Source organism: Pipistrellus kuhlii, unplaced genomic scaffold (assembly GCF_014108245.1).
Source record: "Pipistrellus kuhlii isolate mPipKuh1 unplaced genomic scaffold, mPipKuh1.p scaffold_m20_p_6, whole genome shotgun sequence".
Taxonomy (NCBI): Eukaryota; Metazoa; Chordata; class Mammalia; order Chiroptera; family Vespertilionidae; genus Pipistrellus; species Pipistrellus kuhlii.
In genome coordinates this window covers 26,587,450-26,603,221 of record NW_023425562.1, presented here as the reverse complement: position 1 = coordinate 26,603,221, position 15,772 = coordinate 26,587,450, and the positions used below count along the sequence as shown (strand labels likewise).

Here is a 15,772-nt window from a genome sequence, read left to right as displayed (position 1 = left end):
AATAGCTTGCTACTCTGAACAGTGGTAAGTATCAGGAGCTGTCATTTATTAGGTTCCTATTCTGTCAGGCGCTGTGCATACACATCTTCATTTGATTTCAACAGTCCAGAAAAGGAAGTATTATGATAAAAATATATGTGCTGCTCTAAACTTCAAATCTAATAACAAAGAACACCTGAAACTAATGTAATATTGTGTCAATTATACTTTCTTTTAAAATCTACTAAAGAATCATTCTTTAAATCTTCATATAAAATCCAATCTTTGGGGCATGAAAGTCTTACATTGATATTTTCTAACTGCAGTAGATGTACTGTATAATATGACTTCACATCTTCTGACAAGAACTTCACACTGAATCCTGTTTCTTTAAACAGCATCTCCCGGTCGTCTTTTGTTGGCCAGTACTGTGCACATTTAACCTAAATTTAAGAATATGTATTTATATATATTTAGAATATAGACATTATAAAACCATAAAAAGTTGGGGAGAGAAACAAACCACATACACAGATACTATTTTTTTTTGCAACAACCCAAATCTAAGAACAGTCACACTATATTTGATGTTTATTTTAATTTGATGGACATTTTATAAGGGCAGGTTTATAAAATGTTCCTATAACTTATACATGAAACCCATAAACAGGTATCATACTCATAAAATAAAAATGAACCCGTCATTTCAAAAGCATGATAACATAGACTTTAACATCACACAGGCAATTCCCTTTTTGTTTCCAAGAGTACCATACACAAAGAATCTTATATTCAAATAATACTGAAAAGGCTCTAATTTATAAATAGTTTTCATATCTATGAATCTACTACTAAATGCTACATATCTAGAGATAACACTGCATATTTACTTACTAAAATTAAGTCAGGCAAGAGTATCAGAAGGTAACCCATCTTTACCTAGAGTTATTACCTTTTGGCAGAACTACGTACTAATATGGAATTCAGTTTGTGATAATAAAAGCATCTTCCCAAAACCCAAATGATGAAGCCAGTAGGCTGAGGCAAGGTTAGTCATTTCATTAATAGACCACATCATTTTAGAAAAGAAGACTAATTAAACTAAAAGGAACAGAGACATGAATAAACAAAACAGATCATTTGTTAAGAGGAAAAGAAGAAAATTATTGTAAAATAAAATGTAAAAAGAAATGAAGTGACAAATAGAATTAGAGAGACATTGTGATAAATATAAAAATGGGCAAAGAAAACCTAACACATATATAACAGGAGGCCCTAAAGAACACCAAAGCAAGCAAGAGAATAATAAAAGTGTGATTTAATACATTTTTCTTTAAAAAGAGAAAAAAATATTTCAACTCACATATTCAGAGTACACTATGCACCTGGAGAAACTAACCCAGAATGGCCAACATAGACAGACATACCTAGGTACAATTAATAGAATATGGAGGAAAAAAATCCCTTGAGTAACCTAGGTTTAAAAAAAGTGACTTATAAAGGAAAAACAATAAAATTTCTATTTGACATCGAAAGTAACTTGAATGCCAGAAAGAAATGAATATATTTAAGTTGCTCAAAGAAAAGCTAACGTAAAAAGGATTTCATGTCTTGCCAAACTGACTTTTAAGCATTAAGACAGCATGTAAACTGTTATCAACATGTCAGAAATCAGGGACTGTAATATAACTAGAGGCCCGGTGCACAAAATTTGTACAAGCAGGGGATGGCAAGGGGGTGATCCCTCAGCCCAGCCTGCACCCTCTCTAATCAGGAACCACTGGCTCCTAACTGCTCACCTACCTGCCTGTCTGATGCCCTTAACTGCTCCCCTGCCAGCCTGATCCCCCTGACTGCCTAACTGCTCTCCCCTCCTGGCCTGATCACCCTGCCTATTTTTTCTCCCTTCTCCTCTGCGTCCTTCAGACCCCTGGTACAGGCATGCTAAGAGCTCTTCGTCGTGCCCCAGACCCCATCCTGATTGGTCGTTATATGATAGCATCCTGGACAATTTGAATATTCCTCTATTATTAATATAGAAGATGCCAGTGAGTCCTTCCTTAGGATCCACCAGAAAATGACTATAGACAGAACTGGAAAGTCATCAATAAAAACTAGTGATGAATATTAAATACACATTTACATGTAGAATTAAGATTTCTAAAGGGATGTAAGAGGAACTCTAGTATGCTATATACTCTGACAATGTAGATAACACATAAAAAAAAAACCCAGAAAGAATGGGAAAAAAACAAACTTTTAAACATTTTTCAGTATTTATTTTGGTGATAAAGTTGATACTGCTTTTAGGATTAATCTTTCTGTGCAATTTGGGACAAAGTACATGAGTCGTTATAAGATATTCTACATCCCTAGTGTCTTTTGAGAACCAAAATTGAAGGTAACAAATATAAAGTAGAACAAATTAAGCCAACCCCTATAGTCCTAAATTTAATTTGGAAATATCAGTATGAACTCCTGAGGTATTATCTTAACATATAAATGTATTTCTTTCTCTAGCTCTGTTCACTGAAAAGCTTTAAAAACAATGACCAACCCAGTATTAAGGCTCCTTAAAGACATGTCTAATCCTGGCCGGTATGGTTCCGTGATTGATTGATGACCCAGGAACTAAGAGGTAAGTGGGTTGATTCCTGATCTGGGCACATGCCAGGGCAGCAGGCTCAATCCCCAGTAGGGGGTGTGCAGGAGGCAGTCAGTTTCTCTCATCGATGTTTCTATCTTTCTATACTTCTCTCTCTAAAAATCAATAAAAACAGCCGGGACTGGTTTGGCTCAATGGATAGAGCGTCGGCTTGGGGACTGAAAGGTCCCGGGTTCGATTCCGGTCAAGGGCATGTACCTTGGTTGCGGGCATATCCCCAGTAGGGGGTGTGCAAGAGGCAGCTGATCGATGATTCTCTCTCATTGATGTTTCTAACTCTCTATCTCTCTCCCTTCCTCTCTGTACAAAATCAATAAAATATATTTTAAAAAAATCAATAAAAACAGCAGAAACCAGTTTGGCTCAGTGGATAGAACGTCGGCCTGCAGGCTGAATGGTCCCAGGTTCAATTCCAGTCGAGGGTATATACCTTGGTTGTGGACACATCCCCAGTAGGGGGTGTGCAAGAGGCAACTGATCGATAATTCTCTCTCATCTATGTTTTTAACTCTCTATCCTTCTCTCTTCTTCTCTGTAAAAAGTCAATAAAATGTACTCGACCTCCAGTGGGGGACTTGTAGGAGGCAGCAGATCTATGAGTCTCTCTCTTCATGGATGTTTCTATCTCTCCCTTTTCCTTCCTCTCTGAAATCAATAAAAATCAATAAAAACATATTAAATTAAAAAAAATAAATGCCTGATTCTATGAAGAAGAGTTTTAAGATTCTATGAAGAAGAGTTTTAAGACCCTTCAATATGTAGTTATTCCACTGAGCCAAACCGGACCCGGCTAATATGTAGTTATTCCAGATAGCAAGAAGGCTATTAAGGACTCTTAGGTTTGTTTTAAAAGGATGCAGGGCCCAACTTGAAGAGATAGCAGGAATCTTTTCAAGTAAAATGAATCAAAAATATTTAATCCATGATTTCATAATAATGATATGCCCCTCCCTCAGACTAAAAAAAAAACCCTAATTGGTCACCTGTTGAGGACACTAAGGAATCAACTTTGTTTTAAAAACTGCTCTTTCTATATAAAAGTGGTCAAGTAACTAGAATGAAAAAAAAGTTTTAATAAAGTATTTTAACATAAACTCAAAAAGGAACGATAAAATTTTAATATCATTATTTTATAACCACCTAAACGAAGGAACTAAGGACTGAACAAAATGGCTAACATCATAAAAAAGAAAGATAATCAGACATTATAGGTCTCTTGATAAATAACATACCACCTATGAAGTAATCATCCCTGAAATAATTAAACCTGAATCCTCTTAAGTGTCTAGATACAACCACCATAAATAGGATCTCCAATTTTTTGTGGCAATCTTATCTTATTAATACAGTAATAATACACCAAAGTGAAGGCTAAAATTAATAAATCATCTAGTTTGCAATGCTGCTCAAACTGACAATGCCATCATCACTTAATTTTTATATCATATTGGAAACCATGAAAAATCACTGTAACATTAGGCATTCTGGTATGTCAAGGCCACTTCAGATTAGAGATAAATTAGAAAAGTTTTCACCACCACAGGAAACCGGCAACTATAAATTTAGATAACAATAAGAATCAGGAATCTGAAATAGAATAGTCCAAGATCTTAAGGCTGAAAGAGACCTTAATGATAATACTTTCCAATGTGCTGGGTTGACAGAAAATCAACCTAAAGCTGCAGTTAAAAGACTTCACATTTCAAAAATTTCCCACTTACTATCTCATGATTGAACAGCCAATAATAATCTATAAAAATTTTTAAAATATCATCACTTTAATCTTTTATAAAACTTCCAAGAATTTTTATGATAAGTTGTAAAGATTCTAATAAAGTCTAGGTGTTCAAAAGTTTCATATGTCCTACTAGTTAGTATTTGTTCCATTATATTTATATCTTCGAGGGTAGTAGTCTGCAATTGTTACTTAAATATTTAAGGTAAGAAAGGAAAAGCACACATAGTTCTTTTCATAAGAAACACCCTGACTACTAGCCTTTAGCAATTAAAGACCCAAAGTTATAAATGAATAGCACAAAAGAAATATGAAAACATTTATAAGTTAACAATCACAAGCAGGACACTAAGCTATAAATATTAAGTATTACTCACCGACTCTTTCTCTACAACTCGGTTTAGCATCACAACTGCTTTCGTCTTTTGCTGCCAAACCATGAGCCAAAAATGACAAGCTGTATTAGGAAGTGGACCCTGTAAGAACAGTGAAGAAAGTAGATTAAGAGAAAGATGATGGAATGAGGCTCAAGGAAAACTCCTCATAGTATGCTTTTGGGTCATAATTGGTAAATTACAACTTTAAATCCACTTGAATTTAAAAATACATCTGGGTCTGGGTCTGGCGGTGTGATTCAATGGTCAGAGTGTCATCCTGAGCACTGAAGGGTAACAGGATCAGTTTCTAGTCAACAGCACATACCTGGGTTGTAGGCTCAATTTCTAGCACTGGTCAGTCTGGGCATAGGTGGGAGGCAACCAATAGATGTGTCTCTCTCAAATCTCTCTCTCTCTCTCTCTCTCCTCTCTCCTCTCTCTCTCTCTCCTCTCTCTCTCTCTCTCTCTCTCTCCCTTCCTTCCTTCCTTCCTTCCTTCCTTCCTTCCTTCCTTCCTTCCTTCCTTCCTTCCTTCCTTCCTTCCTTTTTTCCTTCCTCCCTTCCACTCTCCCAAAAAAAAGTATCAAAGGAGTCCTAGCCACTTTGACTCAATGGATAGAGTGTCGGCCTGTGGACTGAAGAGTCCCAGGTTTGATTACAGTCAAGGGCACATGCCCAGGTTGTGGGCTCAGTCCCCAGTGGGGGGCATACAGGAGGCAGCCAATCAATGATTCTCTCTCATCACTGCTGTTTCTCTCTCTCTCTCTCTCTCTCTCTCTCCTCTCTCTCTCTCTCTCTCTCTCTCTCTCTCTCTCTCTCTCTCTCTCTCTCTCCCTCCCTCCCTCCCTCCCTCCCTCCCTCCCTCCCTCTCTCTCTCTCCCTTCCTGTCTGAAATCAATAAAAACATTTTTTAGAAGAGAGAATTTGTGCCATTACTGACCAACCAACCCAATTAATTACAAAACGAATTCCAGAAAAAGTAGAAATTTCAAAGTACCTAAACCACTATAATTGTTCATCTACAAAACTATAGCTTGTGTGACCTCAACAGTAGAATTTAAAGGGGCAACGTACTACAATAATGCGATGAGAAAAAAAAGCAAATCATATTACGTACTTCCAATTATCTTCATATTGTGTAGCATAGGGCAGAAAAAAGGACAAATAAGAGATGAAAGATCATGCCCAAATTATGACTAATTTTAAATAAGTGAAGGTTAAAAAAAAAAAAAAGAGTTTCAATGTAACTCAGCATACATTCACCTCAGAGGACAGGTGGTAGAGTGGTGAGTGAGGGGCAGAGTGAGGATACTGGGCCAGGTCAGCCTTGAGCTTCAGCTCCACAAGGAAAACAAGGTTATTCAACTAGTACCAGACTAAAAGCATCTATAGGGCAGTTATATTCCCTGGTATGTAGCAGATGCTCTTAACTATTATTTGAATTCATAAACTCTAAGCTTCTAAGTTATTAAGATACTAGAATTCTAATGAGAATCCCAAGAAATTGCACCCTAATGTTTGAGGATACTGTTCTCACTCAACATATATTATCTATTGCTTGATCCAATTCTTAAAAAAACAAAGCAAAAAACACAAAAACACGAACATTGAAATAGTAAAAAGAGTAATGGGTAAATCCCCAGAAAAACTAATAACTTTTCTTTAAACTAAAAAAAATGGATGTAACAACCCACCAATGAAGTCCCTCCTATGTGTACACCTACATGCACACACACCACATTCTGTTAGTAGTTTTAAAAGAGTACAAAGGTTTATCTCTCTTACCAGCAATACTACCAACTTTCTTCTATAAAATGAAGATTTATACCAAGGGGCTGATATGTATATATTTTTTAAATTCATAAAAGTCAGAGGAAAAGATGATAAAAAAGCGACAATATAATCAGAAAAACTAAGGTTATAATAAACATTTAGCATCTCTAATTTTCTCTATCCTTTGAAATATTTTCTGAGCATGTTTTCTTTCCAATGTTCTAGGTACAAGGGCAAGATCAGTCTCAGTCTTCATAGAACTTACAATGAAGAAGAGAAGAAGTGACCTGGAATATAAGGAAACAAAAACAAAACAAAACAAAAACACCCAGTCATCCCTGTCGGTGTGGCTCAGTTGGTTAGAATAGATTCGATTCCCAGTCAGGGCACATGGCTAGGTTATGGGTTGATCCTCAGCCCTGGTACCAGTACATGTGGGAGGCAACCAATTGATGTCTCTTTCACATTAATATTTCTCTCTCTCTACATAAATATACAATTTATCTTTGGGATATTTAAAAATCACTAACTAGAGGAAATGACATCACTATTAATTATGTATATTATTTGATAAATACAGGTTACTTGATATAGTTAAACCAAAATAATTTATATTATCTCAGAATGGGAGAAAAGTAGTACTGGAATACAGGTGTGGCCAATGGGCCAAGAAACAATGAGACAAAAATGCCGAAAGGAACCACTAGGCTCTCTGGTCTCCTAATCAGTCCTCTGTCCTAAACAAAGGCCCAAAGGCAGACACCACCTCGGGCGTGTCCATACTCTAAAAACATATATGCCAAAGAGGGGAGGAGTGAAGAGCTTTCAAAAAGTCTCTGGATATCATACAGATTATATGGAGAGAAATGGAAAAAACTAATAAAATATTAACAACGGCATTATATCAAGTATAAAGCAAGGAAAGAACTTGCCTGAAAAGAACTGGCTGGAGCCATTTCATTAAAAATGTTTCCTTCACAGAATATATAACATTAAAATTAACTTTACTTAGCCGAAACTGGTTTGGCTCAATGGATAGAGCGTCGGCCTGTGGACTGAAAGGTCCCAGGTTCAATTCCGGTCAAGGGCATGTACATTGGTTGCAGGCACATCCCCAGTAGGGGGTGTGCAGGAGGCAGCTGGTCAATGTTTCTCTCTCATCGATGTTTCTAGCTCTCTATCCCTCTCCCTTCCTCTCTGTAAAAAATCAATAATATATATATATTTTTAAAAATAACTTTACTTTTAACTTAAATATACAAAGTTGTAAAACAACATAATTTCTATAACTCATTATATACATAGCAAAAGAAGGAAGTGAAATAGCATTTCATTTCCAAAAGAAGTCAAAACATACTTTTATCTGTTTTAAATAGAAAATCATAGAAACTTAATATGAACAATAAAGATTGATTTAAAAAAAGAAAGAAAATCATAGAAACTGCACTGTCAGTAACTTGCTCCACCTCACACCACTTGCCTGTGTTAAGATGTAACTCCTTTGTGCCTCTTCTATGTCAACTAAGCTGGCATTAATATAATCATTTTCAGCATTTTGCAGTTTAACACGACTGTGATCATCTGAAAAAGAGAATAAGCCGTAACTGTTATTTCAAACTTGTCATTACCATTTTTAATTTTAATTTCTAGATATTTATAAAATGAAAGAGGAAGAGAACCCTAAAAATTCCACCAAAAAAACCTATTATAACTGATTTGTGAATTCAGTAAAGGAGCAAGATACAAAATACTCAGAAATTGGTTGCATTTTTGTACACCAATAATGAACTATCAGAAAAAGCAACTAAGCAAACAATCCCATTTACAAATGCATCAAAAAAACCAACCACCTATGAATAAATTCAACCAAGAAGGTAAAGAATTATATTCAAAAAATTTTAAGATACTGCCTAAACCGGTTTGGCTCAGTGGATAGAGCGTCGGCCTGCAGACTGAAGGTCCCAGGTTCAAATCCAGTCAAGGGCACATACATTGGTTGCGGGCACATCCCCAGTGGGAGGTGTGCAGGAGGCAGCTGATCAGTGTTTCCCTCTTATCCATGTTTTTAACCCTCTATCCCTCTCCCTTCCTCTCTGTAAAAAATCAATAAAATATTGTTTAAAAAAAATCTAAGATACTAAAGAATCTGGAGAAGATACAAATAAATGAAAGCATATACTGTGTTCATGAATTAGAAGAACTAACATTATTATGCCGAAGCTGGTTTGGCTCAGTGGTAGAGCGTCGGTCTGCGGAATGAAAGGTCCCAGGTTCGATTCCGGTCAAGGGCATGTACATTGGTTGCGGGCACATCCCCGGGTAGGGGTTGTGCAAGAGGCAGCTGGTCGATGTTTCTCTCTCATCGACGTTTCTAGCTCTCTATCTATCTCCCTTCCTTTCTGTAAAAAATTAATAAAAATATATTTTTTTTAAAAAAAAGAACTAATATTATTAAAATGTCCATACTATCCAAAGCAATCTTTAGATTCAACGCAATTCCTATCAAAATACCAATGGTATATTTCACAGAACTAGAACAAATAACCCTAAAGTTTATAGGGAGCCATAAAAGACTTCTAAACAGTCACATCTATCTTAAAGAAGGAAAACGAAATTGGAGGTATGCTACCTGATATCAAGCTGTAATATCAAGGCTATAGTAATCAAAACAACATGGTACTAGCATAAAAACAGACATATAGATCAATAAAACAGAATAGAGAATGCAGGAATAAACCCATGCCTATATGGTCAATTAATATTTGACAAAGGCGGCAAGCACATACAACGAGATATATGACAGTCTATTCAATAAATGGTGTTAGGAAAATTGAACAGACATGACAAATTAAAATAGACCACTTTCTTATACCATATAAGGATAAAGTAAAAACAAATTAAAGACTTAATGTTAAGGACAACCAAGATGGTAGCATGGGTAAATGCCGGTATTTGCCACCTTCCACAATAACATCAAATTTACAACTAAAATACAGAACAAGTATCATTCAGAATTGCCTGAAATCTGGCTGAATGAAAATCCTACAACTAGAGAAGTAGAGAAAATACATCGAGACTGGTAGGAGGGGTGGAGGCGAGGTACAAGCTTGTCTGATACAACACCCACGGTGACTTTTTTTAATGAGGTGTGATAACTAATCTGTGGAGGGCCCAGTGAGAAGCAAGGGGTCCCAGTCCCACCCCAAACTTCCCCAAAGTAAAAAGATCATCTAGATTCCTGGTGCCTACCAACAAAAATGAAAAAATAAAAACTGGCCTCAAATTGATGAGACGAGATTTCTATAGTACCTATATAATTTTCTTCATCCCTCAATAGGTCTGCATTCAGCTACTATAATCCCACTTATCTGCTGGATGCCTGAAACATACTGAACCTTATGTATATTTTTTTCAATACATAACTATGATAAAGTTTAACTTATAAATAAGGCACAGTAAGACATTAACAATAACTAGTAATAAAGTAAAACAATTATAACTACACTAGAGGCCCGGTGCATGAAATTTGTGCATGGGGATGGGGGATGTCCCTCAGCCCAGCCTGCACTCTCTCCAACCTGGTACTCCTCGAGGGCTGTCCCTCTCACAATCCAGGACTGCTGGCTCCCAACTACTTGCCTGCCTGCCTTCCTGATTGTCCCTAACTGCTTCTGCCTGCCACACTCCTAACCATTCCCATGCCAGCATGATTGATGTCTAACTGCTCCCTTGCGAGCCCGTTTGCCCCCAACTTCCCTCCTCTGCCGGCTTGGTCACCCCTAACTGCCCTCCCCTGCAGGGTTGATCACCTTTAACTTGCAGGTCTGGTGCCTCTCAATTGCCCTCTCTTGCTTGCCTGATCACCCACAACTGCCCCCACTTGCAGGCCTGGTCCCTCCCAACTGCCCGCCTCTGCTGGCCATCTTGTGGTGGCAATATTGTGTCCACATGGGAGCAGGATCTTTGACCACATGGAGGCAGCCATCTTGTTGGAGTGATGGTCAATCTGCATATTACTCTTTTATTAGATAGGATAGAGGCCTGATGCACTGGTGGAGGCCAGCTGGTTTGCCCTGAAGGGTGTCCCTGATCAGGGTGGGGGTTCCCTTGGGGTGTGGGGCAGCCAGAGTGAGGGGCCTGTGATGGTTTGCAGGCCAGCCACACCTCCTGGCGACCCAAGCAGAAGCCCTGGTATCTGGAATTTACTTTCTACAACTGAAACTTTGTAGCCTGGAGCAGAGCCAAGCCTCCTGCTTGCTCCATGGTGGCAGCCGATCTGTTTGGAATTTATGTATCTTATATAATTGAAACCTTGTAGCCTGGAGTGGAGGCTTAGGCAGACCAGGGCAGATGGAAAGGTTGGCTTCTTCCGTTACCAGAGAAACCCAAGCCTCTGTGGCTGAAACCATCTTGGTTGGGGATAATTTGCATATGGGCTCTGATTGGCCTGTGGGCGTGGAGTGGTGGTTAATTTGCATTTTACTATTTTATTAGGTAGGATACTGTAATAAAGTTATGTGAATGTGCTGTCTTTCTGATAACTGTGAGGGCTACCAAGTGACTTAAAGGGTGGAGACTATCTTCAGTGTGGAGTCGCTGGACAAAGGAATGGGCCCTGACCAGGTGGAATGGAACAGATCGAATTTCATCAAGCTACTCAGGAGGGCACACAATTTAAAACTTATGAATAGTTGCCAAAACCGGTTTGGCTCAGTGGTAGAGCATCGGTCTGCGGACTGAAAGGTCCCAGGTTCGATTCCGGTCAGGGGCATGTTCATTGGTTGCGGGCAAATCCCCAGTAGGGGGTGTACAAGAGGCTCCTTGATGATGTTTCTCTCTCATCGATGTTTCTGGCTCTCTATCTCTCTCCCTTCCTCTCTGTAAAAAATCAATTAAAAAAAAAAAAAGTTAAAACTTATGAATAATTTATTTCTGGAATTCTCCATTTAATATTTTCAGACTAATATTTGGACCGTAGGTAACTAAAATCTCCAAGTAAAACTGTGCAGAAGAGGGGACTATTGTATATTTAAGTTACTTTTAGCAGTAAACTATATTTAATTTAATGCTAAAAAAAAAACTGAAATACAATTGTAGTATTACAATTCTTTCAAAGATAACTAAAAGTGCATCATTATTTAGGTAGTATTACAATAGTTCAGGTATATTTCTAAAAAGTTTTTAAAAGTAAAAAATCTCAGATTGAGAATTTATGCCAATTTAAATATGTTGAGTACAAAACCTTACCTGCTATCATTTGAACAGAAAAAGAAAAGCATGACATAAGGAGGGTAAGCACATGAATAAGAACAGAATTAACATTTAGAAATCTAAATATACAACTGTTAGAAACAGATAACTGAATTACAAATTGAATATATATTTGACCTTTAACTATGGAGGATAGCATATATTACAAGCTGCTTCCCTCAAAGAAATCAATACTAAATATCTATTCTCTTTCCTACCTTTAAACTAGAAAAACTGTTTACATTATGTCCATGTGAAAGAAAATACTGCATGGTTTTAGTTTCATACATCAATTTATCTGAGATGTTTCTGCTGGACTGAACCCAAGATCTCTGTAAATATTACATGTCATTTGCCAACAGGAAAAACTTAGATCTTGTTATAGTAAATCACTTATACTAGTGTTCTCGGAAAGATGATGTCAGCAAGCACTTTTTTTAAAGTCACTTTTTTTTTTTAAACAGTTTAATCACCCTTTAACTGTTATGAGATAGCAAAAGTCAGCTACCTAATTAATAAAATGTAAAGTTCATATATCTCCTAGATAACATGTATCAAAAGAATAATACAGGCTTTTCAATCTTTAAAATTCAAGATACACTAAAATATAACAATAAAGGAATGCATTGCCTCATGTTGTAATCACAGAAAGAACATAAACCCCAAAGGTTAATCATATCTATTGCACAACAACAAAAACAATTTGGCCAACAGAAGCAAGAATCCACAAAATCAGGAAGGTTCTCTCTAGGGTGCGGGTAATTTGGTTATGCTGCATGTCACCATCCCAGACACTCCCACAGCTTTGGAGGGGACAGGTCACCGAAAGACCTTCAGCAATCTCTCTCTTTTTTTTTTTTTTAATTGATTTTCCACAGAGAGGAAGGGAGAGGGATAGAGACCTAGAAACGTTGATGAGAGAGAAACATCGACCAGCTGCCTCCTGCATGCCCCCTACCAAGGATGTGCCCGCAACCAATGTACATGCCCTTGACCAGAATCGAACCTGGGACCTTTCAGTCCACAGACCGATGCTCTATCCACTGAGCCAAACTGGTTTTGGCAGCAGTCTATCTTTAAGTGCTTTCATACCCTGCCTTCAAGGATTCTGAACTATAATTGACACCAGGTGTCACTCCAATTCATTAAAAAAAACAGAATTACACACCTGTTAAAACATAGATCTAGCCAAAACCGGTTTGGCTCAGTGGATAGAGCGTAGGTCTGTGGACTGAAGGGTCCCGGGTTCGATTCCGGTCAGGGGCATGTACATTAGTTGCGGGCACATCCCCAGTAGGGGGTGTGCAAGAGGCAGCCTGTCGATGTTTCTAGCTCTCTATTCCTCTCTTCCTCTCTGTAAAATAATCAATAAAATATATATTTTTAAAAACAAACCACATAGATCTAGACAAATGTCAGAAGGGAACAGGGTGAAGGAATGGGGGGGGGGGCTGGATAAAGGAAGGTGAAGGGATTAACTAAAGAACATATATGCATAGCCCAAGGACATAGACAATAGTGTGGTGACAGCCAAGAGCAGGGGAGGTGGGCCCTGGGGGGAGGTGAACAAGGATGTGGGAGAGTATGAAGGACATCTGCAATAGTGTCAACAATAAAAAAATTAAATTAAACCTGACCTGTGTGACTCAGTGGTTAGTGTCCCTGCTGGGTTTGATTACTGGTCAAGGGCACATACCTAAGTGTAGGTTCCATCTCTACCCAGTCAGGGCAAGTGTGCGAGGGAGATTGTCTCTCTCACATCGATGTGGGGCCCCCCCCCCCCCGCCCCGCCCCAATTCTACTTTCTCTGAAAAATCAATGGGAAAAATATACTCGGTGAGGATTAACAAAATCAAAATTAAATTAAACCAACAAATAATGTTCCTAGAGCCTAAGGTGTCAGAAATAAGGGCTACCTGACCAGCATGGGGTGTGGGTGGGGGGTCGTGCAGAGCCTGCCCCCAAGCAGGGCCATGCTTCCTCTAACATTTATTCCCATAGTCAGCAGAAGCAAAGGAACACTGAATGGAGGGGTGGGGGGGAGGATTTATTTTTTAATTCTGTTAGCAGCGAAGACTGAAAAAATAAATTAATCCTTTGGAAAACAGTATGGCTATTTAGAACAGTCTATAAATGTTGGCTGAATCCATATTTTCAGGGCTGGTTAAAAACAAAACTTTGAAATACACCTATATTGGTATATATTTATTTTATTTTTATTTTTTTATATTTTTGGATCACAAATTTATTTGATCATCCGCACAACAGGTGGCTGAGCCTGATGGCTCCAGCAGATATATATTTATTTTAATTCTTCTGCTCTAGTAAGAAGATGAATAAACACTTAAAATAAACAATTAAAAGTGTAAATAACTATTTTAATTCAGAAGAGACTCTGTGTCGAGAAAAAGCATAAGAGAGCTTCTGGTGTTAAACATATCACTTTAAAACTATCTATAAAGATAGTTATGTATACACATTTTAGAAAGTACAACTACCAAAGCCTTTATATGTGAAATTGTGACTTTTTTGATTTATATTCTCTAGCCAAGACAACAAAAAGGAACAATGCCTCTTCTCCAATATCTGTGAAGAGTGGACATGGTCGTCCCTACAACCTAGGAATCAAAAGTCTGTTTTCCATGCCCTTTTACTATCAGCCCCAAATCTGTGAACTGTTCATTCCAAAACAAACTTTTGACTTCTGAATTAGGAAAAATCCCCACAAAGTTACATGCTTTCTTATCTCGCATTGTTTATTCTGTCCAGGAACCTCTGAAATGAGGTTATCGAAATAACAGTTCTGCCGAAACCGATTGGCTCAGTGGATAGAGTGTCAGCCTGTGGACTGAAGGGTCCCAAGTTCGATTCCGGTCAAGGGCATGTACCTTGGTTGCTATAAACATATACCAAGGCTCACAATATTTTATCATTATTTAAATATGTTTATCTTCCTCTTTCCTATCTTTTAAAGACTCCAGCAAAATGAGAAAAATGAAGAGTTCAGACTATATTTATTGCATGATACACCACAAAAGCAACAAACCACACTTCATAAGGAATCTTATTTCTTAATATCCAATACACCAATAGCAGAACTACCACTGAATCCGGTTTGGCTCAGTGGTAGAGCGTCGGTCTGTGGACTGAAAGGTCCCAGGTTTGATTCTGGTCAAGGGCATGTACATTGGTTGCGGGCACATCCCCGGTAGGGGGTGTGCAAGAGGCAGCTGGTCGATGTTTCTCTCTCATCAACATTTCTGGCTCTCTCTCCCCCCTTTCCTCTCTGTAAAAAATCAATAAAATATATATATATATTAAAAAAAGAACATATACATATACTTTTTTCTATGGGGACACCATCTGCTCTTAATTCTTGTCACTGAGTCATGAAGAAATGCAATGCCCAATAAAACTGCTACATAAGTTGGATACAAATCAAACAAATGTCTGAAGATTCCTTTACCTCCCACCCTTAAACAGTTATGTTTTCTGAAAAATGGTTTCACCTATCAAGAAATGACTAAACTCTAGTTGTGGCCTGAGCTGACAATACAGATTTGCTTCCTCTTTCAATACTGTCATAGTAAGTTAAAAAAAAAATAAAAAAAAAAAAAAAAAAAAAAAAAAATCCAGTTTCACCTAGTTTATAATTACTGTAAGAAATCTCCTTTTGGAAAGTCTATCATGTCAAATAGAATGGAGGATTGACATTCATCATAACTACCCTCAACAGGTTACACCAAGGCAGAGATCAAGAATAAGTACCATGAAGTGAAAGGAAGATTGTTCCATTGGAGACTGCACTTTTGCCACACTACATGGCTCTCTTGGATACATCCAAGTTGGTTCTTTTGCCATCCTATACATGCCCCCTGAGCTCTTCCTTGGCATTGCCTTTCATCCTGTTCTTCACCTAGGGTGCGATTTCCACCTTCAACTATATCACACCCTCACTTCCTTGAAGATCCAGTCCATGACCTATTTTCTTTAC

The 15,772-nt window shown here is 37.8% G+C and overlaps 1 protein-coding gene across 4 annotated transcripts in view; it reads right to left on the bottom strand.

Annotated features, from left to right (window-relative positions):
* PTPN2 (protein tyrosine phosphatase non-receptor type 2) overlaps window positions 1-15,772 on the bottom strand; it is a 54,347-nt gene that overhangs the window by 23,226 nt on the left and 15,349 nt on the right. For 3 of the 4 annotated variants that reach the window (XR_004984497.2, XM_036419365.2, XM_036419366.2), the window contains exons 3-5: window positions 8,009-8,109; window positions 4,757-4,855; window positions 285-422 (exon numbers count right to left, since the gene is read on the bottom strand). Coding sequence is in view for 3 of the 4 variants with exons in the window: in XM_036419365.2 (XP_036275258.1) it covers window positions 285-422; window positions 4,757-4,855; window positions 8,009-8,109 (338 nt within the window). In the remaining variant the exon portion in view is untranslated. The remainder of the gene's footprint in view (window positions 1-284; window positions 423-4,756; window positions 4,856-8,008; window positions 8,110-15,772) is intronic. The other variant, XM_036419367.2, reaches the window with a different exon arrangement.